Source organism: Cyprinus carpio, chromosome A21, assembly GCF_018340385.1.
Source record: "Cyprinus carpio isolate SPL01 chromosome A21, ASM1834038v1, whole genome shotgun sequence".
Lineage (NCBI taxonomy): Eukaryota > Metazoa > Chordata > Actinopteri > Cypriniformes > Cyprinidae > Cyprinus > Cyprinus carpio.
The window spans coordinates 19,701,759-19,729,216 of record NC_056592.1 but is presented as its reverse complement, the minus strand read 5'-3'; the positions used below and the strand labels follow the sequence as shown (position 1 = coordinate 19,729,216).

At 37.8% G+C, this 27,458-nt stretch overlaps 3 protein-coding genes across 3 annotated transcripts; 1 reads left to right on the top strand and 2 right to left on the bottom strand.

The window, feature by feature from the left end:
* Nucleotides 1-313: 313 nt before the first annotated feature.
* On the top strand, nt 314-8,433 carry cct6a (chaperonin containing TCP1, subunit 6A (zeta 1)). Its single transcript, XM_042711213.1, has 14 exons — nt 314-550; nt 1,220-1,283; nt 3,821-3,955; nt 4,029-4,202; nt 4,377-4,480; nt 4,600-4,710; nt 4,795-4,954; nt 5,086-5,168; nt 5,265-5,361; nt 5,457-5,604; nt 6,347-6,480; nt 6,559-6,661; nt 7,345-7,417; nt 8,061-8,433. Exons 1-14 carry the CDS (start codon nt 414-416, stop codon nt 8,131-8,133), a joined length of 1,596 nt encoding a protein of 531 aa, XP_042567147.1. The 5' UTR covers nt 314-413; the 3' UTR covers nt 8,134-8,433.
* A 430-nt stretch (nt 8,434-8,863) lies between these two features.
* tmprss15 (transmembrane serine protease 15) lies at nt 8,864-21,209 on the bottom strand. Its single transcript, XM_042711513.1, has 25 exons — nt 21,004-21,209; nt 20,773-20,912; nt 20,557-20,624; nt 19,621-19,769; nt 19,352-19,460; nt 18,321-18,472; nt 18,127-18,235; nt 17,948-18,057; nt 17,737-17,874; nt 17,192-17,341; nt 15,927-16,032; nt 15,441-15,588; nt 15,216-15,357; nt 15,037-15,126; nt 14,803-14,928; nt 13,963-14,103; nt 13,782-13,892; nt 13,572-13,704; nt 12,798-12,893; nt 12,662-12,711; nt 12,371-12,575; nt 12,103-12,284; nt 11,248-11,343; nt 11,024-11,163; nt 8,864-10,135 (listed from the first exon to the last, which is right to left on the bottom strand). The coding sequence occupies exons 1-25, from the start codon at nt 21,122-21,124 to the stop codon at nt 9,956-9,958; spliced, it is 3,192 nt and encodes a 1,063-aa protein (XP_042567447.1). The 5' UTR covers nt 21,125-21,209; the 3' UTR covers nt 8,864-9,955.
* Nucleotides 21,210-21,854: 645 nt separating this feature from the next.
* On the bottom strand, nt 21,855-26,959 carry rbm11 (RNA binding motif protein 11). Its single transcript, XM_019068385.2, has 6 exons — nt 26,663-26,959; nt 25,041-25,197; nt 24,884-24,947; nt 23,806-23,902; nt 22,455-22,589; nt 21,855-22,363 (listed from the first exon to the last, which is right to left on the bottom strand). Exons 1-5 carry the CDS (start codon nt 26,801-26,803, stop codon nt 22,464-22,466), a joined length of 585 nt encoding a protein of 194 aa, XP_018923930.2. The 5' UTR covers nt 26,804-26,959; the 3' UTR covers nt 21,855-22,363; nt 22,455-22,463.
* Nucleotides 26,960-27,458: the final 499 nt, after the last annotated feature.

The window sequence follows — 27,458 nt, the reverse complement described above, 5'->3', positions numbered from 1 at the left end:
CATTTATTATTCATAGTAATAATATTGAGACTGATATAATTCCTAATTATATATAACTAACAAAAACCAATAAAAAAATAAGAATAAACTAACAAGCCAAAATAAAAATCCAATACAACATAACAATAAAAAAATAAACAACATTAAAAACCATAAAAAAAATTATATTCCAAAAAATAATTATATTTTTATAATTATATAAAAAATATGTATGTATATATATATATATATATATATATATATATATATATATATTTATATGTATTATTAGAATGTCAAGGCGTGGCCACGTCATCTGCGCGCGTCACGTGGTTGGGCGGTGCCGAGAGCGCGCAGACAGAGGAAGCTTCTGGAAGCGCGTGTGAGCTTCTCTTCCTTTTATCCCGCGAAGCTGTGCTCCGGTCCCCAGCAGAATGTCCGCAGTAAAAGCCCTTAACCCGAAAGCAGAGGTGGCCAGGGCTCATGCGGCCCTGGCGGTGAACATCAGCGCCGCGCGAGGGCTCCAGGATGTGCTGAAGAGTAACCTGGGGCCGAAAGGCACGATGAAGATGTGAGTCTGTCTGCTAGCGGCTTTGTTAGCACGTGTTTGTCAGTCGGTAGCTACTCCGGTGCTAGCAGCTAACTGTGAACCGATGCAGATCTGCGCACACCGTCGCTGCTAATAACGGATTACAGTGTTCAGCATCTTGTTTATTAAAGTAACGTTACATGAAAGTGTTACATTAGCTTTGAGACGATTGACGTTGTGTAACGTTAGTTAGTTAGCATCAGAGCTAACAACTGACTCATCATCATGGCAGTGAACCTGCGTTCAGATGTCCTGGAGCTACGTTTTTAAATGCTGTTATGAATGTGGATATTTGTTTATTAGTATTATTATGTCGGTATCGCATCACATGTCCAATTGCATCTAGCCATTTAACCCTAAAATGCATGAACCAAAATACTACATAAATGCGTTACAAAATATAGCATGCTTTTTTTTTTTATACGGTTATAGTTTTTCTGAGCAAAAAAAAAAAAAAAGAGAGCGAGAGAGAGAATTGCTGTGAAGTCTGTTCTGGTTTGGATTTGCAGATGATGTGAAATGGTCTTGCACCTCTTCCTCTTCTGGGCCTTCAGCTCTCTGCTGCATGTGCTGTCTGTCACACATCAGAATGAATGATGAGGTGTGGTGTCTGTTGTGTTGCTCTTACTCTCTCCCAAACTCCTTCCACAGGCTTGTGTCTGGCGCAGGAGACATCAAGCTCACCAAAGATGGGAACGTTCTTCTGCATGAGATGGTAAGAGCTGTGTGTTGATTTGTGTTGCATCTCCAGATTTCAGACTGAGGTTTGATCTCAGATGTTGATTCAGCGTGCATTTACTCAGTCGTTTGTGAATCTGAAAGAAAAAAAAAAAATGTTCAAACCCTGGAAAGTTTTTGAAAATAAACACACATTGATGCAGGTCTGTGGAAATGCTTGAATTTATTTTGCGCTGATGTGTTATTTCGCCAACAATTCGTGGCCTATGCATAGAAGCTTGCTTGATTTACGTTAGTTACGCACGTTTACGCATTACGTGAAGTGTTTCGCGCGTGAGGTACTTTGTGGTGTACTGGTGGTCATGACGGTAGAGTGACTATATTTCCTCTTTTTGGACCTAAAAACAATGCATCTGGCCAGGATTTCTGAATCGCCCAAAATGTCAGGGATTGAAGGGACTGTTCTCTCAATCCCGCTCCTCAACCCGTGATCAGTCAAATCTGACTCCTGCAGCTTTTTGCATTCTGCCTGTGATAAAACTGTGCTAGATGTTATGTTTTGTGAAGGAGGTTCACTGATAGGAAGCTTTTTAGCTGTGTTTATGATCAATATGCATGACAGTGACTGTGAAATATGTATTTTAGGTATGGAAATTACATTTTCAGTTTTGATATTTGGGATATGGTCATTGCACTACTTTAACCACCAACCACACCCCAGACCCCCCCTCCCCCTGCACCACTGTCCTCTTTTCGGAAAATTAAAAATGGTCACCCTACATGACGTTCATGCACGCACAAAAATACTACGATGGTACCTCTGTTTCACAGACACACCGTGGAATTAATGTTGAATTGCTTTGCTTGTTAAGATAATGTAAACCAATGAGGTAAGGAAGACTTCTGGTTACATGAGCCTAAGGTCTTTTCAATAAAATCCATGCAAAAGTTAATATCAGATCATTTTAGAATACAGTATAGGATGTATTGAATATTCTTCAGTTTTATGCAAAACAGAAATACAACAAATAGAGTATCACATCTGTCATTTGGCCAAAAATTAATGCCAAAAAAAAAAATTTTTGCATAGTAGTTTGACACATGGAAACTATAAAAATGTGTCTTACAAGATAACACGATGTAACCTCGCTCTCACTTGAGTTTGAGGGTGTTGGACCTGGAAAGTCCTTGAATTTGAAGTTAATCAAAGTGTGGGAAATAAATAATTATACATACCAATCCCAAAATATATCATTTGCTGTTACAAAGTATCGTTCTGGGTTTAAATTTAAGGTTCACCCAAAAAAGGAAATTGTCGTCATTTGCGCTCACTCATGTCTCTCCAAACCCATGCAACTCTTTGAAACGCAAATTACAGGTGTTAGTATTTTTTATTTATTTTTATTTTTTTTTAATCCTAGCGTTTTCTGTCACTTAAACTTACGAAGATCCGAAAATTGAAGTTTTTGTAAAATGAATGCGTATGAATCGAGCGGTTCTGAGTTTTTCAGCACCATTTTTCATTTTAGTGACAGCAAGGACTGATCATGATAATCTTTGAATCAGAAGTTCAAATAATGAAAAAAACTAACCCCCCCCCCCCCCCAAACTTTTATTAACTCTTACCCTGCCAAACACAGAATTCCCCGGGTTTCTGTGTTTTTACTATTGCACGCTCTGCAAACTTTTACACAGAGTCCAGAATCTCCCGATCAGAAACACAGGAGAGGAAGACGCAGAAACCACTCGTATATAAGCAGATGCATGTGAAAGATAATGTGATCATCAACATTAAACAGCATATAAGTGGAAAAGGACCATGATGCAGCTTTGCTTTGATTAACTGAATATGATCCAGACGTAGTATTTGATGATAACACTATTTTCTCAGCTTTTTGAGGGAAAGTGTTACCTACATTCAAGAGTTGATCGAAACTAGAAGGAATTGGATTTTTATTTTTTTGTTTAAAAGTAGAAACATCATCGTATCAAACACAGCCCTAGCAAATTTTAGGGCACTGTTGAAGTCAGTTGTACCTTCCTCACGTTGACCGACGGTGTGCACGTGGCCCGGGTTGCCAGGTCTGCGCTGCTGTCACTTTAAGACCTAATGCACGGATGTAATTTACTAACACGCGTCTGATTTTCTCCCAACTGTTTACATTTACACTAGGGCTGTCACTAAAGATTATTTTGGTGATCGATCAATCTGTCAGTTATTCTGATGATTAATCAAGTAATCGAATAATTACGATATTTTTTTATATATATAAAAATAGACCTAAGCGAACAATAGCATTTAAAATTACATAAAATACTTGTATAATAGCAATGAAGTCAAAATAATTTGTTCAAATAAAGAATGAGAAGTAATCATGGTTTTATTAAACAAAACTGTTGGAATGCATAATGTATTATAAACAATTACATATTACGCATTATAACACAAGCCTGCAGAGGCGCCAACATCCTTGTTTAATATTGACTAAACAACATTTCATTCAAATGCCCATGTAATCTTTAATATTTGGCCCGTTCTTGCACACCGCCATTGATCTGTTGATTTGTTTTCAGCAAATCCAGCATCCCACTGCCTCGCTGATCGCCAAGGTGGCCACGGCCCAGGATGACATCACCGGAGACGGCACGACGTCCAATGTGCTGATCATCGGAGAGCTCCTCAAGCAGGCCGACCTCTACGTCTCCGAGGTTCTTCTCTTATTAAGTCTGTCTCAAGTTAAAAGTTATGTCCACCTTCTAAACCGAGTCCATCTGTGCACAGGGTCTCCACCCGCGGGTGATCGCTGAGGGCTTCGAGGCTGCCAAGGAGAAGGCTCTCGAGGTGCTGGAGGAGGTGAAGGTGGTGAAGGAGATGGACAGAGAGACTCTCATCAGCGTCGCCCGCACCTCCCTCAGAACCAAGGTCCACAGGGAGCTGGCCGATTTACTAACAGAGGTGAGAAACGTCGTCTGAAGTTCTGACGGGCAATAATTGAAGTCCTAACGAGGTCATGAAATGGTGTGTGTATTGATGGTATGAAGATAACTTCATGAGCTTACCTCCAGAAACAATACAAAGACTGAAAATACATTTCGTGACCCCTTCAATGCCATGCCTCGTGTTCCTCAGGCTGTGGTGGATGCTGTTCTGGCCATCAGGAAACCCAACGAGCCCATCGACCTCTACATGGTGGAGATCATGGAGATGAAGCACAAAACTGACAGCGATACACAGTAAGATCTCCTCTCGTGTGGACGTTAGGCTCCGTTTATGTGTTCTGTGGATACCTGGCTGGCCTCCGTGTGTCACAGCTGCAGTGGTATGTTAATGTCATCTTGTGTTTGATGCGTAGACTGATCAGAGGCTTGGTGCTGGATCATGGAGCCAGGCATCCTGACATGAGGAAGAGGGTGGAGGACGCTTTCGTTCTCACTTGCAACGTTTCCTTGGAATACGAGAAAACGTAGGCTTTGCGAAAGTTGGTGTTTGTTTACAGTAGTGTGAATGATGAAACCTGTGATCGTGCTCGCTGTGTGTTTTCTCACAGAGAGGTGAACTCTGGGTTCTTCTACAAGAGCGCAGGCGAGAGAGACAAGCTGGTGAAGGCCGAGAGGAAGTTCATCGAAGATCGCGTGATGAAAATCATCGAGCTGAAGAATAAAGTGTGCGCGGATACTAAGAAGGGCTTTGTGGTCATCAACCAGAAGGTAATCGATACTTACAGCTTCTTGAATATTTTCTCTATTTAAGGCAAACATCGCTGATAGTCTTGATTACCAGTAGAGTCAGTCTTTTAGTTAAATCTCTCACTTTAAGCTGATTTATTTCTTGTGTTCAGGGTATCGATCCGTTCTCTCTGGACGCGCTGGCTAAAGAGGGCATCGTGGCCCTGCGCCGAGCGAAGAGACGAAACATGGAGAGGTAAGAGACGAATGTCAGGGAGATGTGTGACCTGTGTGATTCTGTTGATTTATTGAGATTGCTTGTGTAAACTCTTGAAAACGTGTTTCCCCGTAAGCTGACTCTGGCGTGCGGTGGAGTGGCTATGAACTCGTTGGACGATCTCACGGCTGAGTGTTTGGGATACGCGGGGCTCGTCTACGAACACACACTGGTGAGGACCGGGCTGTTATTCTGGAGGGCACAGAACTCTCACAGACTCTCTGAGTGTTCGTGCATCGTCATGTATCTGGGCTTTTTTCATAATAGGGAGAGGAGAAATTCACGTTCATTGAGAATTGTGGGAACCCTCGTTCCGTGACCCTGCTGGTGAAAGGACCTAACAAGCACACCCTGACTCAGATCAAAGACGCCGTGAGAGATGGCCTCCGAGCCGTCAAAAACGCCATTGAAGATGGTAGGGACACAAACATTACAACACATCCGAAAAAAAACAATGCAATTGCAGGAAGAATTCTAGTAATCCTATCAAAGCGGTCATGATAATAGAAATCAAATTTTGCGAGTTTCAAAGCTTGAGCTGTCTCCCTCGTTATAAACTGAGCTGTTATTTAGCTGCGCTCCAAAAATGGCTTGTTTGGAAATTGTGGGATTTGCAACATCACACGAGCAAATACATTTGCATATGACTGCATCCAGAGCAAGCCCTGCACTGACCAATCAGCATCTGGCTTGAAGCGGTGCATGCTGGTTAGAAGTTTTCACAGAACCAGGCAGATGCTGCTCATTCAAAAGCTAAATGCAGAAAATATGACGAAGCATATCTTGCTCTCGGCTTCCCTCACTGTGTCTTTACCGGACGCGCCGCAAGAGCTGTACTGAACACTGGATGCGACAAAGTGACCATTGCAACAAAAAAAACGTTATTATTGGTGAACCTCAAGGAATGTATTTAAATAAAAATGAATGTCATGACCCCTGTAAAGGTGACATCTTTGGTTGAAATCTAGGCTAGTTTTAGCATACATTTATTCCCTGTCCCTCTATAGCTGATTGCAACTAAATCATATAGATTTTAAATGTCTATATAACTTTAAAACATTCATTGCCACTCTTTTAAAAAAAAATGTCATTCTTTATCAGATGTGCCCCTGCATGCGACTGAGCTAATGTTGAGCATTCTGCTGGTTTTCTCTCAGGTTCAGTTGTGCCGGGGGGCGGTGCGTTCGAGATGGCTTTGGCGGATGCGCTGGTTAAACACAAGCCCAAAGTGAAGGGCCGAGCCCAGCTGGGTGTGCAGGCGTTTGCTGACGCCCTCCTCATCATCCCTAAGGTACTGTAAAACAGTGTGAATTGACTAGCTTCTTGTGTAAAGGTGCCTCTGAGTGACTCAAGTTGATCTTCTTCTCGGGTTCTGGCTCAGAATTCAGGCTTCGACCCTCAAGAGACTCTGGTGAAGCTGCAGAGTGAATATAAAGAGACCGGAGAGCTGGTGGGAGTGGATCTGAACACAGGCACGTGGAGAGACGGCTCACATCATAGCAATCATTTTGACATTTGTGTATAAAGCTAATTACAGACACATTATTCACTAAATCATCAAGGATATTCGCAGTAGCAGTAAGATTTACCTACATGTGTTAAAACACATGTGACACGAGCTGGGTATTGATTCAGATGCAGCACAGAAGCAGTCATAAGTAGCACAGGTATATTTGTAGCAATATCCAAAAAACATTGTATGGGTCACAATGATCTGTTTTTATTTTATGCCAAAAATCATTAGGATATTAAGTAAAGATCATGTTCCATGAAGACATTTAGTAAATCTCCTACTGTAAATATATCAAAACTTAATTTTTGATTAGTAATATCCATTGCTAAGAACTTCATTTGAACAACTTTAAAGATGATTTTCTCAATATTTAGATTTTTTTGCTCCCTCAGATTCCAGATTTTCAAATTGTTGTATCTCAGACAAATATTGTCCTCCTAACAAACCATACATCAATGGAGAGATTATTTATTCAGCTTTCAGATGATGTATATATCTCAATTTTGAAAAATTTACACTTAAGACTGGTTTTGTGCTCCGGGGTCACATATATACACAGATTTTTGTGAATGTCTTGCACCTGAAGAGAAGGTCTGCGCTCCTCCGGCTGTAACGCATCCGTGTGCTGTGTTCTGTGTGCAGGTGAACCTATGATCGCAGGAGAGGTCGGTGTGTGGGATAACTACAGCGTGAAAAAGCAGCTGCTTCACTCCTGGTGAGTCAAACACCGCTGTCCCAAAGCAGCTTTACAGTGTTAAACAGCAAAATAGTTGTCAATAATAGTCAGAAAATATTCCTGTATGTTTATAAGATATGATATAGTTTAGTAAATTCATAAAAGCAAAAGTGCTGTTTTCCTGAATATCAGCACGCGAGTGTGATCGTGAATGTGATGCTGATTTCATACAGAAATTCAACAAACATGAAGTGAATATTTTAGACACAGTATTTCACCAACAAAAACCGTTCCAAACAAAGAACGTTTGTGCGTCTCAGAGCGACACAGCGGTGTTTTGTTCCTAAATAAATGTGTTTATGAACGAATCCGTAACACATTCATGAAGACGACTGCTTGCTCTGTTTCTAACTGAATCGGCTGTTTTGAGCAAATCATTTGAACAAATGAATCAGTGAATCACTCATTAAGGTTTTGCCGCCACCTACTGGCGGTTTTAGTGTAATTTATTCATGATAGGCCTAAACCAGCAAAGATACTTGCACAAAAACACACTTTTTTTCTTGTTTCTCAATACCTAGTGCCACTCTTTCCATATGTTAGTCTGTTTTCGACTCATCTGTCTCTCTCTCTCTCTCTCTCTCTCTCTCTCTCTCTCTCTCTCTCTCTCTCTCTCTCTCAGCACGGTCATCGCCAGTAACATCCTCCTGGTGGATGAGATCATGAGAGCCGGCATGTCTTCTCTCAAAGGCTAAATCTGCTCCACCCTCAAGTTCTGTCTGGACTCAAGACTACAATCCCATACTGTTGTCATTGTATTTATGAGCTAGGAAACGTTTCTCCCCTGCAGTCAGTAGGTTTATGTTAGAGGTTGTGTTACAGAAGCACTGAATTGCAATACACACTTTTCTTTATACCCATTAATCGGTCTGCTTTCTTTGTGTGTGGATGTTTTCGCATGTTCGAGTCAAATCAAGAATGTTCCCGTTTGAGTGCATAATTCACCTTCTCAATTCATGCACTATTTATGTCAATAAAAATCTGGTCTGAATACAGATTTTAAGTTCAGTTTACATTAATCCTGCATTTAGAAAAAGGATGGTGTGTAAATTGTCTTATTTTGATTCAAGATCATATTTTTTTATTTAGTGCTGCGCTTCAGAAAATACATAAATACAGAAGATAAAATAAAGACAATTTACTCTAATCATATAGTTCAGAAAGTGTATACTCTCCAGCTCTTAATGCATCCTGTTGCCTTCTGGAGCATCAGCCCGGGACTTAAGGTAGAAAAATAAGACGCTGATAAGTAATTGGGGTTGATTTTGAGTGTGGTGCGGTGCGCCTCAGTAACAGATCCGGTCGAGTTTCCAAAACTACTCCAGAGTGCTTGAATTTGAATTCATGTGTGTGAATAATACAAAAAATAAAATAAAACCCAGTTGCCGAGGCCTGCTTAATAACACACAAAACAAACACTGGAAATACTTACATTACAGAACATTCATGTTTAATGGTATTTAATTATAAATATGATTCATTTACACTTCATTCAAACATCTGCAGTTGGTTTGTGAAATCATTATACGTATAAAATACATGCATGTACTGAATTGAGAAATGCACCGCTTCATCTATATTTCCTCATTAATTGTCAAAGTTGTGTATTTTTAAATTCTAACATAACTGAGATCTAAAACGATACAAGAAATAGTCTTTATGATACACCGTAAAAACAACTGTTGCAAAATGAGCATTTCAGAATTACTTACAATATTACATTTGATGAATATTACTAACACACATTTTCCTCCATCATTCACATTTACATTTTTTGTAATGACAATAAAGTGCACAGATCACTTCGTGATTGCCCTGAGCTTAAACCAATGGAAATAAACAAATGAACTGGTTTAACCCTCTGTGGTTCATTTGGGACTCACGGTCACTGAACACACGAAATGTAATTTTTAATTTAAGTAAAATCAATATAATATATTTTTGTTCAATATTTTTTATTATTGTATTTTGAGAGAATTTAATGTTACTAATTAATATTTATGCAATAATTGACAAATATTTCCCATTGGGGAAAAAAAAAGTATTTTTCTAATATTTTTCAATTATGTCTTTCATGTTAAAATGGAGAAAATGATTTAAAAAATCTAATTTTAGAAGGCAGATTAGATCATCTGGTGGAAGTAAAAAGATAAAAAGAAAACCCTGCAGTTCTGTGGTTTGGCCTCTAGATTCCTAGAGAGCTCTGTATAAAAGACTAAGAAATTCTCTAGTTGTTTATAGACAAATACTTCTTTTTAGAAAGTTGTGGATTTGGATTTATATTTAGACAGTCTCAAAGACAACTTTTTGTAAAGGTTTGGATTTTTTTTGTTTGAAATGTTGGAGGGGGGGGGGGTTACAACCATTTAGCTTTTTCTGAATCAAGTCCATGATTTTTTTTTTTTTGTTCACATAGTGACTGCCATACCATTCTGATGAAGTAGCGATATTTAAAAATGTCAAAAAAAAAAGAGGGAAGAACAGCGGAGGGCTGAGTCGTATCTGCGTGGGGGATGATTAGAGCCCTCTCCAGTCTGAATAGAGGCGTCGCTTCTCTGCCGTCCACTGAACAAACTGACTGACGCGAGCGTACGCTCCGGGCCGCTGCGGTCGAGCACATCCGACACCAAACGATGTGACTCCTACAAGAACCCAGCCGCCGGCCTCTTCACACATCAGCGGACCCCCAGAGTCCCCCTGCCAAGAGCCCACGCAATAATACAGGATCAAAACATCCCCTTTTAATAGCACACACACACACACACACACACACACACACTGAAAACATTTGGGATCAATAATGTTTTTAAAGAAGTCTCTTCTGCTCATCAAGGCTGCATTTATTTGATCAGAAATACAGAAAAAAAAAACTAATATTGTGAAATATAATTACCATTTAAAATAATGGTTTTCTGTCTTAATATACTTTAAAATGTAATGTATTTCTGTGATGTGCAGCTGTATTTTCAGCATCATTACTCCAGTCTTCAGTGTCACATGATCTTCAGAAATCATTCTAATATGATGATTTATTATCAAAGATGAATATATTTCAAACAAAAAAAAAAATCAGCACAACTGTTAACAACAATTAAAAAAATAATAAATAATATCACAGCATAAAAAAAATATTAATCAGCACAACTGTTCTCAACATTGATAATAATCAGAAATGATTCTTGAGCAGCAAATCATCATATTAGAATGATTTCTGAAGATCATGTGACACTGAAGACTGGAGTAATGGTGCTGAAAATACAGCTGCACATCACAGAAATAAATTACACTTTAACAGAGATTCACATAGAAATCAGTTATTTTAAATAGTAAAAATATTTCACGATTTCTACTGTATTTTTAATCAAATAAATGCAGCCTTAGTGAGCAGAAGAGACTTCTTTCAGAAACATTAGTGATCCCTAACTATACAGGCTAATACCGTATATTTCTCAAATCTGACATGTTGAGATTTTATCAATCAAAAAAATGTTCTATATTCTTGTTTCTATATTTCTGATCTAGTCTTAAAAATTAACCAGAAAAGGAAAGTGAGCACCTGTGCTGTATATAGTGTAGAGTACACACCTGACAGGTGTCCACTCCTCCGTCAGCGAAGCCAGCACACAGCATCCGCTCGCTGAAGCTGTACTCCGGAAGCCATTCCTGACACTGTCTGTTACTTAAAATCGGCACAACGGCTTCCTGTAACACATCAGCGACGGCGCCTGGAGATCAACAACACACCGCGTATAAACCTCAGTTCGTTTCAGAAGAACTCTAAAGTAAACGCACAGAGGTGCATATCTGACCATCTTCAGCCTGCAATCCCCAGCCAGCAATAAAACACTTCCTCCCTTCTTCAGCCGGAGCGCCGGGATCTGGGAGGCAGATGGGCTGAATGTAATCTGGAAGGAAATAATCTTGTTACTGCTTGACAGATCATTCCTTATGAATCACACGAGAACATATGCACTTAAAAATCATAAATCAGGTCATATTTCACCCAGAATCTAAAGGCAAAAATTGGTTTGATTTTCTTTATGCAAATCATTTCTAAAAATATACTAAATACACTAATTACTTTCATATGAAAAAGCAGCACTATATTTTAAAACATCTGTTTTCTGTGTGGATATCTGTTAAAGTGTAATTTATTTCTGTGATGTGCAGCTGTATTTTCAGCATCATTACTCCAGTCTTCAGTGTCACATGATCTTCAGAAATCATTCTAATATGATGATCTGAACAATAAACAATTTTATTTTTATTTAAGAGCAGCATTTATTTCAAACAGAGATACTGGTAACAAATTACCTGAAGCCTTTATGTATAATAAGGATTCACAGATGAACAAAGTTCAAAAGAACAGCGTTTATTAGAAACAGAAATCTTTTGTAACATTATCAATGATTTTGATCAATTTAATGCATCCTTGCTGATTAAAAAGTATTCATTTCTTTTAAAAATAATAAATCTTTTGAACGGTAGAGTAAGGTATGACCACAATGGCAACGACTGGAAACTTTCTGTGTGATGCTGCATCCACACAAGACCGTTGTTGTGTTGTATTGGAAACAAACAAATTACATAAATGCACCTTTAGTATGCATGCAACATCATAAAATGCATGATCTGTAGAAACAAAGGTAGTTTTGCATGCATACCTGTGAAGTTGGCAGGCGTCTGTAAATGCATCAGAGCAAAGTCCGACTCTTTGGTTCTCCTGTTATAGCGCTTGTGCATGATCACCTGATCCACCGCGTGCACCTGTCTGTGCGAGTTATCCGAGCCGAACTGAGAGTGAAGACCCAGCACCGCTGCCCAGTTTGACAGGTGCACGTTCTTTCTACAGGATCAAACTGTGTTTAGTTTCTCAGACTCACTGCACGCTCCTGATTTTACACCGACTGCATAAAACACAGTGCTTCTCACCCGTGAACACAGTGTGCGGCTGTGATCAGCCATTCCCTGTCAATCAAAGTGGCTCCGCACACGTGACCGCCCAACCAGCGCAGAGATACTATCCATGGCCACGCCCCTTTCTGAGCATCCTGCCCGCCCACCACTCGGCCCTCTTGCTTTCCTCCCGTCTCCACCTCAGTCTCTCGTTTTAAGGGCACTTTACGGGCGCCACATGCTGAAACACAGTGTAAACCACAAGACAGGTCGGGTTTCTGCTGATTTAATGAGTTTGTGAAGTCGAGCTGCAGCTTTCAAACTCACGCTGATTGTCACAGTGCAGAGACACGATCTTCTCGCTGAGGCACGTGTCACTTTGAAAAGACACAACAGAGTCTGCTATGAGATTTACAGGCTAATAAAAGTGTTTAATAAAAATATTGGTTATGTCAATGATTACCTGGGCTTCAGATCCAGCGAGCCATTCGCATTCACACTCACAGTTGTAAAAGGAGCATCTGCGTCCACAGCGCTGGAGAACCCGGCCTCTCCTGACCTGGAGACAGTAGTACAGCGTTTAAGATTGATTAGGGTGATCAGGATTTAGTTTTAATTTGTGTGACTGTGTGTAATGATGCTGGAAAGCACTCTGGTCACTGGCAGTTGTTTGTAATGTGCTATAGAAATAAAACTTGTATTGTATTTAAGTTTAACCCTATAAAGCTACTGTATGGTATTTGATACACGCGTATAAAGTCTCTAAATCAATAAGATCAAACCGTTCGTTCACCATCTACTACAAGCCTGTTTCTGCCACTGAATAAAACATTTAAAAAGGCAATTGCAACTTTTTATCTCACAATAAAAAAGGGGGGAAAAGACTACTTTCTTACAATTGCAAGTTTAAATCTTGCAATCCTGACTTTTCTTTTTCCTCATAATTGTGACTTTATTTCTCAGAATTGTGTTTATATTTGAACTGCACCAAATTTCACAGTTCTGCTCAGTTTGAGCCCTTTAATAATAATAACTGAGCTGTATGAAACCAATATTCTCACTTTTTTAGACTATATGAGCCATAATAAACGCCTGGTGCATCAAATATGATGCTTAACAAAAACACATACAAATCTTTATTTTGTCTACCGGTTCAGTATTTAATAATAATTTCACATGTCATGCTTTGCAGTCTTCTTATGTTATTTCCTCCTGTATTCGATGGTCAGGTGTTTACCTGTAGCCCAGGTATCTGCAGAAGAAGTGTGAGAGCTGAGAGCTCCAGTCTTGAGCACACACCGTGTAGAGATGATTCTGGACCTGAAGTCTCAGTCGTTCAGCTGCAGTGACGTCATCTTTGATTATATGCACTGAAACACAGCAGAGCCTGTGATCACAAGCTTGAACGGCGTGGTTGGATCTGTTGCGGTTCAGATCGTTCGCTCACCACAGTCTGCTTCATCAGAGCCGTCAGCGCAGTCTTCTGCTCCGTCACACACACCTGAGCTGGACACACACGCTCCTGTGCCACACTGAAACTGACCGCTGGGACACGGATCTGTATAGTGACCACAGCATTGTCATTTCTGCATGTGATTATGCTCATATAGAACCCAGCAGAAACATACCTGGCTGCCCGAGGTTAAAGCCTGTGCTAAAGTTGGCGAGAAAGCCTCTGTCATTGCCTGACACATCCGTGAAAAGCATGACCGTCATCTGAGAGCTTGTGGAAAACAGATCCGGGAAGGAACGATCCCCGGTTAAGACACCTCGATGACCAAAACACACATTACTCCGGTACTGAGCATCATGCAGAAATCAATAATCCCTTAATAAAACGTGGAGTATTATGTGTGCATTTCATATCAGAGGTCAATGAAATATTACAATTGTTATTAAAATATCAGAATATCAAATAGTTTTTAAAGAAACTAATACTTTTATTCAGCAAGGCTGCATTAAATTGATCAGAATCATCGCTAATGTTCTAAAAGATTTCCGTTTTAAATAAACGCTGTTCATCTGTGAATCCTGAAAAATCAGATGCATCACAGTTTCCACAAAAGCTGTTTTCAACATTGATAATAATCAGAAATGTTTCTAATAATCATCATATTAGAATGATTTCTGAAGATCATGTGACACTGAAGACTGGAGTAATGATGCTGAAAATACAGCTGCACATCACAGAAATAAATTACAGTTTAACAGAGATTCACAGAGAAAACAGCTGTTTTACATTATAATTCACAGTTTTTACTGTATTTTTGAACAAAAAAAGCAGTGTTGATGAACAGAAGACACACACACACATATATATATATATATATATATATAGATAGATAGATAGATAGATAGATAGATAGATAGATAAAGAGAGTTTTTCTTAAAACACTTATCTCTCCATTATCTATGCTATAAATGCATGCCTCAATAAATAAGACAGCTGTAAATATATGCGAAATCACCTAGCAACTCTGAGTAGGGCGTCACTCCATCTCGAATTTCCAAAACATCATAAGCCATCTCTAAAGCAAAGTCTTGAAAATGCAGTTGGATGTTCTGTCCTTCCTTAGCATGTAAAGTCCACATACCTAAACAAGATCATGACCAAAACTCATAAACCGAAACAATCTTCCATAAATCGTTCTGCATTCTTACAGATCCCGGCTGAAAGTTAATGTAATCTCTTTGGGACTCACACGAAGCTCTGTGTCCGTAGCCCTTGGGGTAGTTTGGAGAGCTGAAAGTCGAGTTGGAGTCATACAGGTCAAAGGGTCCCCCGCAGTCCTCTGTGATAAATCATTCAACCTCGTTACATAAAAACAACTCCTTTAATAAAAGTGGAATATGAATGACTGCAGCATGTGTAATCTCTCACCTGGAATGGGAGGAGGAGTGGTGGGAGGAGGGACCGGGGTCGGCTCCGGAGGGGCCACGCCACAAGAACCAGACTCGATGCTGATGTCATCCAGGGCGATGTCGTTCCGAAATCCCGCCCTCTTCTGCGCTTCGAACACCACCTAAACACAAACCACACGGCCTTCTGATGACTTCATTATCTTTTTACGTTATGAAGTTTAAGCCGGTTTGTCCATGAACTGACCACAGCTTCAGCAGCGATGGTTAGCGTGGCTTGAGCATAATTCCAGCTGTCACCATAGTTCCCTTCTTTCTGGAAGAGGACGGTGCCGGATGAGCCTTCCTGTGCCGTGACCGTCAGACGCCAAACCTCCTCGCCGAACATATGATACCTCACAGAGCACAGGGACAGTCAGCAGACGCTTGAGCATGCTTTCAAGAAGCTGTATGTAATATTTTCAGACAATTGCATGATATTTACAATTAAATAAAAAAAAAATATTTTAGATAAATTTATATTAAATTAGCTGAACTTTAGTCCTACAGGCCAAAAAAGCATGCTTTCTCCAATATACTCATTTATATTATATGCAAGTATAGTTTAAGATGCACACATACTTGACTAATTCTAGCACTGTATCATCTTAATTCGCCTTCATAAGTAATTTTCATAGAATGTGCACAAAAAAGCTGAATATTTCCAAATGTTACCGCGGGGAGAAAAACTAACCAGAACTGCAGACACATTGATTCCTTCGTTGGAGTCAGAGGAAGACTGTAGATACGGAACCTTTTCTCCCAACTTCCGGGGGTCCGAGGGATCACAATGTAGGTCCCTGTGAGATCAAAATCTATGCTTGTTACAGTACATCTGGTATACAAATAAGAGCAATAAGAAATCCAAGTATAAATATACATAATAAATATTAAACATTTTAAGATGATTTTAAGTCAAAATGGCTGAAAAATCATTCATTAGTGATATGAATTCAATAGTGTATCGTTTTTGACCAAAAGGTGGCGCTGTTGTCAAATCGATATGGTGTGTTCAGTGTGAGGTGACAATGGCTCACATAAAGAGATATAGATGCAGTTTGACATCATGCCAGCAAATTTGTTAATACAGAAAAACAAAAATTGTTTCATCTATCGACACGAAATCAGTAACATGAGTTTTTTTTTGTTTTGTTTTTTTTTTTTTACATTTTGTTATGTTTGCCACAAAACTCTTTGAGTACCTTCAGGGCATGGTGCTGGACACACATACTGAGTTATGTAACAATATGCCAATGCGTTCATAAAATATAGCATTTTACAACAAAATTCAAAATGGCCAACTTTGCAAAATTTAGGTATCACATGACTTGGTAATCTAAAGAGACTAATCTTGTGATTTTTGGCCAAACCGTTCAGAAGTTATAAGCAAAAATAGCCATTTTCCTATCTCCTGACCACTAGGTGGCACTGTGCCAAAACTGTGCAGGTAGCCTCAGGTAATGTTTATTATATCACACACCAAGTTTGGTTTGAATACGCTAAAGCGATGCGGAGATATAGCCTCACGTCCATTTTTGCGTGCTCTTCGTCAAATTCGTTCATGCATTATTCGAGAACACTTTGACTAATCAACTTGAATCCCATAACATTTCCCCAGGATGTTCTGGAGATGATCTGAGCCAACTGTCATGAAAATCGGAGCAACAGTCTAAAAGAGAAGTCAAAAAAATAAGATTTTTTTTTTAAAAATCTAAATGGCGGAATAATTTTAATAACGGAAAATTACATCATAAGGTGCAATTTAAATTTTGAACTGTTGGTGGCGCTAGACGGTTTGAGTTAGAGACTCCAAACTTGCTGTGGTTAATGTTGAGACTGTCCTCTATCAGTGTGCCAAATTTCACAACTTTCCCTCAATCGGTTTTAAAAGCGGCCGTAGACTCAAAGCAACGGCTGAGGAGGAGGAAGTTCAGTCTATAATTGTTTAGAGTATGGCACCTGATTGGTTGCCGGTCGTGTGGTCGAAGCTTGGGCCGGTGTCGGGGGGGAGAACAGCGCCTTGTGCTCGTAACCAGTCGCCATCATCATAAAACTCTTGCCTCCAGAGACAGAAGTTCTCTTCAAAGGAGCAGTTTATCTTCTCTTCATCTACCAAAGACCACAGAATTCAATCAAAACCTGACGTTTCAGTAATAAATCAGAATATGATCAAATACGTAAGTTGCATTGAGTTTTTGGTTAAATGAGGTTTGTTAAACAAAAGCTCATGTTATACTACAACATCAAACACATCAGTAATACTCCTGTGTGACTTTGTAAAGGTGCTAACATGTGGCTAAAAGTTCATGAAAGTCGTGTGCATTTGTGAAGATGATCTTGGTAAGCAAAACATAAGAGCTGTTGTTGGTCACAGAGCTTGTTTTCTGTGATAAGACCTCTAGGTTTGCCTTCAAAAGTCAAGGTAGAACATTCCATAAATGCTAAAATAACATTCATTCATTGGCAGTATGGTAATTTTGGGATCGGTTGAAACCAGCACGCACTAGAGAGGTCACTGAAGTTCTCTGCCGTGTACGAAGCGTTGAATCCTTGAAGGCTGTTGCTGTAGTCTGCATTAAATTCAACGGTGGCTTCATGAGACAGGAGCCATGTGTCTCCAGGTGATGTGCCCGAGAGAGAGTCTGAAAGAGACGTTTACGTTTACTTCAGAAGACTGTAACCTTCCCGTAATTCTGTTTTACGGTTGAATCTCACGTGTCAGTGTTTTCGTGGGACCCGTGCCCTCATACAGCTCCAGAACATCGATGCCGTGCTCCGTGTGAAAAGTGTGAAAGACTATTTTAACGGCCAAGCCCTCAGTCACTCTGTGGGTGAAAAGACAGACTGTGTGAGTTTGTGAAACAGGGATGTGTGTCTAGATCATATCATATTACCGTATAATCCAGCGGCAGGCTGTGGGACTGTCGTAGGCCTCGGGAAAGTTCTTCGAGTGGAAGGATCCGGTCGGACCGAGCAGGAGAAACTGACCGTCACACACTGTTGCTATACAGCATGAAAGACGCATGAAATAATGTCTTTATCAATCTTAAAAAACAGTGATATATTAAAAAAGGTCGTGAGTACACACCACAGACAGCCTGATCCTCATCGGTGCCATCAGCACAGACTCTTGCTCCACAACACAGATCCCACACAGAGAAAAACACCGACCCAACACAACACCACACCCCTCCATCCCATCTGGACATCTGACCGCAGTGACTGACAACACGTGCACAACTATTACCAACAACTACACACACTCACTTCTTAAATTTAAATGCACATACACTAGCATTTTAAAAGTCTGGGGTCGGTATGAAGTCACTTATTCTCTGATCATAAATAGATTAAAAACAGTAATATTGTCTGATTTACAGCTGTTTTCTCTGTGAAAATGTGTTAAACTGTAATGTATTTCTGTGATGCGCAGCTGTATTTTCAGCATCATTACTCCAGTCTTCAGTGTCACATGATCTTCAGAAATCATTCTAATATGATGATTTGCTGCTCAAGAAACATTTCTGATTATTATCAATGTTGAAAACAGTTGTGCTGCTCAATATTTTTGTGGAAACTGTGATGCATTTTATTTTTCAGGATTCACAGATGCATGGAAAGTTTAAAAGAACAGCATTTACGTTATAAATGTCACTTTTGATCAGTTTAATGCAAACTTGCTAAATAAAAGACTAAATAAAATATAATAAAAAATATTACTGACCCCAAACTTTTGAACAATATATTGATATATAAATTGAAATTATGAATTATGAAATTATTGCACCATTTTGCTAACTTTAAGCATGTAGCATTAATAAACTCATATTAATTAAAAAAATTCTGACTTTGAAATTGTAATGTGTCATACTGCAGGACAAAAAAATGTGATTGACAATTGTGAATATTTAAAGATGCACACATTCCCATTCCTATAAATCTATTTTAACCAAAAATCTTGATGTTGATTTTTAATGGTTTTTTTTATGTTGACTTTTATATTACATTTTTTTATTATTTAGCTTTTCATCCATATGACATCCACCCCACAGTTAACATTATCATAATGAATCTCTTTACATTATTTAAATACAATCAAAACACTTAATAAAAACACACTTTGTCCCTGACATGACGTCTGTCCCAGTCATAATGAGCGAGCAATAAAAGATAAAACCCGTCCCACCTGCTTCTGCTGTGGACGCTCTCTGGGTTGTAGTTGGTTTATCTGAGGGAATAAATAACTAATTATATATAACCAACTCAATTGTTGCACACAGTGTTGATGGTGTAGAAAACCCCTCCAAAGTAAGAATGAAGCCTATTAAATGAATTAGGTCTATCAAGTCACATGGAGATCTTAAACAGATGTGTCTTGATGATATGACCTGAGATCCGCACGCTGTCGAGGTCAATCAGCAGTCCATCATCAGCTCCGTCAGCCTGCGTTAAACCATCCACGAGCTGCTCCTGAACCGTCTGCAGATCCAGAGCGCCTCGGAAGACCAGGTCAAAGAGCACCACCACGCTGCCTTCACTGCCCCCAGAGACACACCTCAGCACTCGACTACCACACACTTTACCTGCTTTCATCTCTGATGATTTCTATGATCCAACTTGAACTTTAAGCATAAACCTTACTATTCATTTGTTATATGTGACCCTGGAGCACAAAACTAGTCTTAAGTGTACATTTTTTGAAACTGAGATGTATACATCATCTGAAAACTGAATAAATAATCTCTCCATTGATGTGTGGTTTGTTAGGAGGACAATATTTGTCTGAGATACAACTATTTGAAAATCTGGAATCTGAGGGAGCAAAAAATCTAAATATTGAGAAAATCATCTTTAAAGTTGTTCAAATGAAGTTCTTAGCAATGCATATTACTAATCAGAAATTAAGTTTTCATATATTTACAGTAGGACATTGACTAAATATCTTAATGGAACATGATCTTTACTTAATATCCTAATGATTTTTGGCATTAAAAGAAAAATTTATAATTTTGAGTTGACCCATACAATGTATTGTTGGCTATTGCTACAAATGGTTTGTGCTCCAGGGTCACATTTATATGCATTAAACTCCAAAAAAAAAAAAAAGAAAAAAGTGTTGTTTTAAAAATATTTAAAATAAAAATTCTCATTAAGAGTGTTTTTTTTTTTTTTTGCACTGAAGTATTTGACAATCTCACAGCTGTCAGTTCTTTTAAATTTAGATATTTCTGAGTTCAAACCACACCTCTACAACCTAAATACATGCACAAAATATTATCGTTTTGAGCTTTATAGCGTAAGGGCGTTAATATATAAAGTCTTACCGGAATTCATTGACCTTAGAGCTTCTGAACTGCTCTTTAAGGGACGTGCGACTGTAAGCGTCATCGATCTGCAGAGAAACACTAAAAACTAAAATATTGATCATATTTATAAAGCACTTTTCTACTGTATTACTGTAAAACAATTAGTGTGATTTTCCTCAAAGGTACGGTCATGCTCCACAAGTGTAAATCAGTTAATGGTGAGAGCGGCTGCACCTTCTGCTCGGTGTCGTACGCCAGCGCCTTGAACTGCGCGCTGTTTCTGTCCAGCAGCTCCTCCGTGAAGACGCTTCCGTTCGAGACGACGAGCCTCCCGGTGAACTCTGAGCCGCTCGCGTCTCCGTCACCAGCCGCAGCTGAAACCATCAGTCAGCACACAGAGCATGACTACAGACCAGCGGGAGCTTTCAGCAGAACTCAGTACAGATGAAGGGAAGGGTCTCAGACCTGTGCTGTCCAGAGCGAGCCACGTGACCACACAGAGTCCCACACAGACCCCGAAGAGCAGCGCGAGCAGCGCAGTGAGCAGCAGCTCCGCGGACGACAGACGGCACGCGCTTCTGGACATCTCACTCAAACCTCAGAGTCTTACTGACACTCACACAGCTTCTAACCTGCTCTTGTCCTTGTTATACAGCCTTGCAATAAACTTTTATTGAACGGCAATTAATATTGTTGATTAGAACCAAGTACCATTTTATCAGCATTTCCAGAAAGCGTTAGGGAGTAACACAAGAGGAAACAAAAAATACAACGTTCAAGCGCTTGGGCTGTAAATATCATTTCTGAAAACTGTCAAATCCTTCTTCTAGAGATCCAAATGCACTCCAGAATAACCATGTGCTGTGAAAACTAAACCGTCCTCCCATCATAACCTTTCACAGATATATAAACATCACAATCTCCAGTGGGAGAAACACTATTTTTTATTAATAATATTATAATCGTTTTATTTAAATAATAATAATAATAATAATAATATGCTCCCTGCTTTAAAAGTGTGGGTCTGTAATATGATTTAATGTTTCTGAAAAAAAAAAGCATCTTCTGCTCATCAAGGCTGCATTCGTTTGTTTAAAAATGAAGTAAAAATTGTGAAATATTATTAGAATTTAAAACAGCTGTTTTCTATGTGAGTTTCTGTTAAAATATAATTTATTTCTGTGATGTGCAGCTGTATTTTCAGCATCATTACTCCAGTCTTCAGTGTCACATGATCTTCAGAAATCATTCTAATATGATGATTATTAGAAACATTTCTGATTATTATCAATGTTGAAAACAGTCGTGCTGCACGATATTTTTGCAGAAACAGCATTTATTTGAAATAAACCATGTTTTTAAACACCAGCACTAACTGAATACTCTTGTACTTGGTGAATTTCTTTTATTAAGTCTAAAGTCTGAGGTTAATAGTTATTGCATCTTATCATACTAGTAAATATTCAAGAGGGAGAGAGGCTTTGGCTGAGGGCTGTTCCAGAGAATAAGAGTGAACGCTTGATGTTAGAAATTATCATCCAACATAAATGTGACATTAAGCTCTTAACCCACTATAAACATGTCACTGGAGATGATAAATGCATCAATCAGTCGTTTAGTTATTGAGGTTCTAATCACTTGAGATGCGAGCGCAAGATGAAGTCACTAATAAACATTTGAGCTCATGTGCTTCAGTACTTGCAGAGACAGTCGAAGGCTTTATTAGAGCATGCACAGATATGGTTTACAGCTGGCAGTCTGAAGCAGTGCTCGCAGGAACAGACGCTGTCAGGATGCTCGGACAGCGCCCTCCGTACAGCGGTCTCTGAAAACAAACACGTATCCAGAGATTATATTCAATCTCAGCCAGCAGAATGAATCAGGTGTTTTCCTCAGTGTTTACTCTCTACACTTACATTTGCACATCAACCTGCGCTGCTGGCTGACCTGTGGAGAGACGTCCCAGACGAGTGACCAGAGCCCGGCCACAGCTGCAGAGGAGGACAGAACCACACAGCTGGAGGACACACCTGCAGACGTCTGCTGTACACCTGACCACACACACACACACACATCTGGAGCTTAAACATTCCTGTGTACTTGTTATGCAGGACAAGAAATTATTTAATTAAAAAAAAAAAAAAACTTCCATATATATATATATATATATATATATATATATATATATATATATATATATATATATATATATATATATATATATATATATATATATATATATACAGAGTACAGGTCAAAAGTTTGGAAAAATTACTATTAAAAAATTTTTTTGAAAGAAGTCTCTTCTGCTCATCAAGCCTGCATTTATTTGATCAAAAATACAGAAAAAAAACAGCAATATTGTGATATATTATTAAAAATTAAAATAATAGTTTTCTATTTGAATATAATAAAATAATTTATTCCTGTGATGCAAAGCTGAATTTTCAGCATCATTACTCCAGCCTTCAGTGTCACATGTAACATCCAGTCTATCACATGATCATTTAGAAATCATTCTAATATTCTGATTTATTATGAGTGTTGGAAACAGTTCTGCTGTCTGTCTAATATATTTGATCAATAAAAGGTTAAAAAGAACTGCATTTATTCAAAATAAAAATAAAAATTCTAATAATATATTTTCTTTACTATCACTTTTTATCAATTTAACACATCCTTGCTGAATAAAAATATTGATTTTATTTAAAAAAAGAAAGAAAAAAAAATACTGACCCCAAATTACTGACCAGTAGTGTATATTGTTATTACAAAATATTTATATTTTAAAAACATAGCTTCTTTTTTTTATTTACTTTTTATTCATCAAAGTATCCTAAAAAAGTATCACATGTTCTGAAAAAATATTAAGCAGCAGAACTGTTTCCAACTTTGATAATGAATCATCATATTAGAATGATTTCTAAAGGATCATGTGATAATGATCCTAAAAATTCAGCTTTGCATCACAGAAATAAATGATAATTTAAAGTATAATAAATTTAAAAACAATTATTTTAAATTGTAATAAAATATCACAATATTACATTTTTTTTCTGTATTTTTGATCAAATAAACGCAGGCTTGATGAGCCGAAGAGACTTCTTTCAAAAACATTAAAAATAGTAATGTTTCCCAAACTTTTGACCTGTACTATATATATATATATATATATATATATATATATATATATATATATATATATATATATATATATATATATATATATATATATATATATTATTCTGTTTTCTCTGGGTATGTTACCATGTCACTCCAGCTGTATGCTTCATTAGAATGGATCTCCACACCTGGACTGCTGTTTAAATTCAAAACCACATCATCCCGGTGTACAGCATCTGCACTGTAGGAGAAAATCAAAATAGATGTCACACATTACAAACAAAACAATGAAAACATGACACATGACACTACAACAGGCTAAATATCTCTCTCTCTTACAAACAGAATACCATTCAAAAGTCTCCTGCTCACCAAGGCTGCATTTATTTGATCAAAAATACATTAAAAATTGTGAAATATTATTATAATGTAAAACAGCTGTTTTCTATGTGAATCTCTGTTAAAGTGTAATTTATTTCTGTGATGCGCAGCTGTATTTTCAGCATCATTACTCCAGTCTTCAGTGTCACATGATCTTCAGAAATCATGCTAATATACTGATTTGCTGCTCAAGAAACATTTCTGATTATCATCAATGTTGAAAACACTTAATATTTTTGTGGAAACCGTGATGCATTTAATTTTTCAGGATCCGCAGATGAAAAGAAAGTTCAAAAAGAACAGCGTTTATTTGAAGCAGAAATCTTTTGCACCCATTTAAACTTGTGTAAATGTGACTCACTGAATAAAAGTATTAATTCCTTTCAAAACAAAATCTTCCTGAGCCCAAACCTCTGATCAGTAGAGCGTGTATGAATATAAACTGAATCTGATCTACAGGAAGCTCAGGAGAAAGCTTATGAAACAATCCCCATCAAGGGAAGACTGGCTCAAATCATGCTATCTGTTCTAAATATGTCCCAATCGAGCAAATATTACCCACAATGCAACATCTTTTTTAATATCTGAGTATAGGCATACTAACATACTACACACTCAGAATGATGTATTTCCCATTAGCAGTGAAGTATTTACATTTTTATGCATTTAGCAGATGCTTTTATCCAAAGCGACTTTCAGTGCATTTTAGGCTATATTTTTTTTTAGTATGTATAGTACATACTTGCAGTCTGTAGTTAGGGCTTATATTATCACTATAATCCCCATCACGTCAAACTCGGGCATGAACAGAAGCGTCTGAGTGTTTTTGTAATGGACACACCTGTCTGCTATCAGTCCGCTCCCCGTGTGGTATGCAGACGCCTCATTTCTATGATAATGTCCATCTAAAGATAGCACAGCACAAGTGTTCTGTCAGTGTGGACGTTCAAGATAACGTGTCCACCTCAGAGTCAGCCCCCGGTTTAGAAGTCACCCACCGGTTTTCCGCTGTAACTTGATCGGCTGCCCATAGAGCCAGATCCCATTGAGAAGTTCGACTGCGTAGGGAACAGCTTCAGCGTGCTTATAATAAACACATCCATACGGAGCCTGCTGAGCGTCTCTGAAGATACGCACCTCGTCCACCGGACCGGCCTGAAAACATGGGTTTGAAAACAGGATCACCCACTTCAACAGAAGAAATATAATAATAATAATAATAATAATAATAATAATAATAATAATAATAATAATAATAAATACACACACACATTACAATTTAAATAATAATTACTAAACAAATAAATAACTTTTACAGTTATAAATTACATTACAGAATTAGAAAAAAATTAAAACATTAATAATAATAATAATAATAATAATAAACTTTAATAACAGTAATAAATTCCATTTAAACAAACAAATAAATAAATATATAAATATGTTAAACATTATTATAAACATTCATACTTTACAATTTAAATAATAATAATGGCTAAATAAATAAATAACCATTATAACAATTAACAAGTAAAATAAATAAAAACATTGATGATGATACTACTCCTAATAATAATAATAATAAACTATAATAATAATAATAAATTACATATAAACAAACAAATAAATCAAATTGAATAAATATACATATTAAATCTATTTATTTACCCATTACAATTTAAATAACAACAACAACAACAATAATAATAATAATGACTAAACAAAGAAACAACTATTACAACCATTAAAAATTACAAGCAAAAATAAATAAATAAATAACCATTATAACAATAAACAAGTAAAAATAAATAAAACATTGATGATACTACTCCTAATAAAAATAACAATAATAATAAACCATAATAATAATAAATTACATATAAACAAATAAATCAAATTGAATGTATAAATATACATATTAAATCTATTTATTAACCCATTACAATTTAAACAACAACAACGATAAAAATAATAATAATGACTAAACAAATAAATAACTATTATAACCATAAAAAAATTACAAGCAAAAATAAATAAATAGAACATTACTACTAATAATAATAAACTAACAATAATAATAAATTCCATTTAAAACAACTGTGGAGGAAATGTTATTTTCTGTATTATTTTCTCAGTTGTAGATCTGTTCGTGTCTGTGTGTGAGACAGAAATTTTATTTTAGTTTCTTAGAAGCACTCTAAGAAGCATATATGGACATATATGCTGAATATGCATTATGACTGGATAAATGTTGAGTTTGGGTGTTTCCTCGTTGTTGTCAGCCCTGAAAGACTGAAATAATGCAGACCTCTTCCTGCAGGGACCTTACTGAAACAGAAAACTGCCACACAAACAAATAAATAAATAAATACAACAAACAAACTTTACAGTTTTACAGGAGACACAAGTATCCAGCGTTACTCTTTAGAGTTTGATTCATTTTCAGGTCAGTCAAAGCTTGTCTGATTTAACAATTAATATATTAGTGATGCTGTAAACTCCAGCAAACCAGCCAAAGACATATGGGACAAGAGGACGAGACACACTGCACATCAATAATCACTGCAAGAGTCTCTGGACAGGTGAAGGATGAGGATGAGGATGAGGAGGATGAGCTCACCTGCAGGAACAGCTCGAACAGAATCTCCTCTGTCACACAGCTGTGGATGTTTCCCACGAGGATCGTCCTGTCGAGATCTCTGTCTCTGTCAAACATGCTCTGGAGCGACTGTAAGGCTGGGGAACGGAAGCGCTGGGACATTCTCCCGGTCTGTAAGGACGCTTTGGTGTGTCGTGATGAAGAGGATTGCGACAGCGCAGTGCTGCAGTCAGCCAGCAGAGGGCCTCAGAGCACGCGTGCCATTCCTGGGAGAAAAACCTCACGCTCACAAACGCTAGCGTTGCTTGAAGCGCGCTTTACACTCGGACAATCACCTGTGGGGAGTGACGTCATCCACTAAAAAAAATACACCTGTGTGGAGTGACGTCATCCACTAAAAAAAAAAATCACCTGTGGGGAGTGACGTCATCCACTAAAAAATCTCCCGTGTGAAGTGACGTAATCTACAAAAAAAATCACCTGTGCGACGTGACGTCATCCTTCAAAAAAAAAAAAAAAAAAACCTGTGTAGAGTGACGTCATCCACACAAAAAACAACACCTGTGTGCCACTTTATTTTATCTCTAGGCAATGAAATGCATACACTGAGCACAACTTAATAACTTTTTTTTATTCCAAAAACAGATTGAAATAAAAACTGTTTATACACACCATTTTAATGTTGTTTTTAAATGTAAATTTAATGCATATTACAATCAATTATGTACAATGAAAGATAATGCATTAAAATAATTATCATACAGGAATTTTTAACCATAGAAACTTCTACCCATATTATCATGCATTATTAATTAGA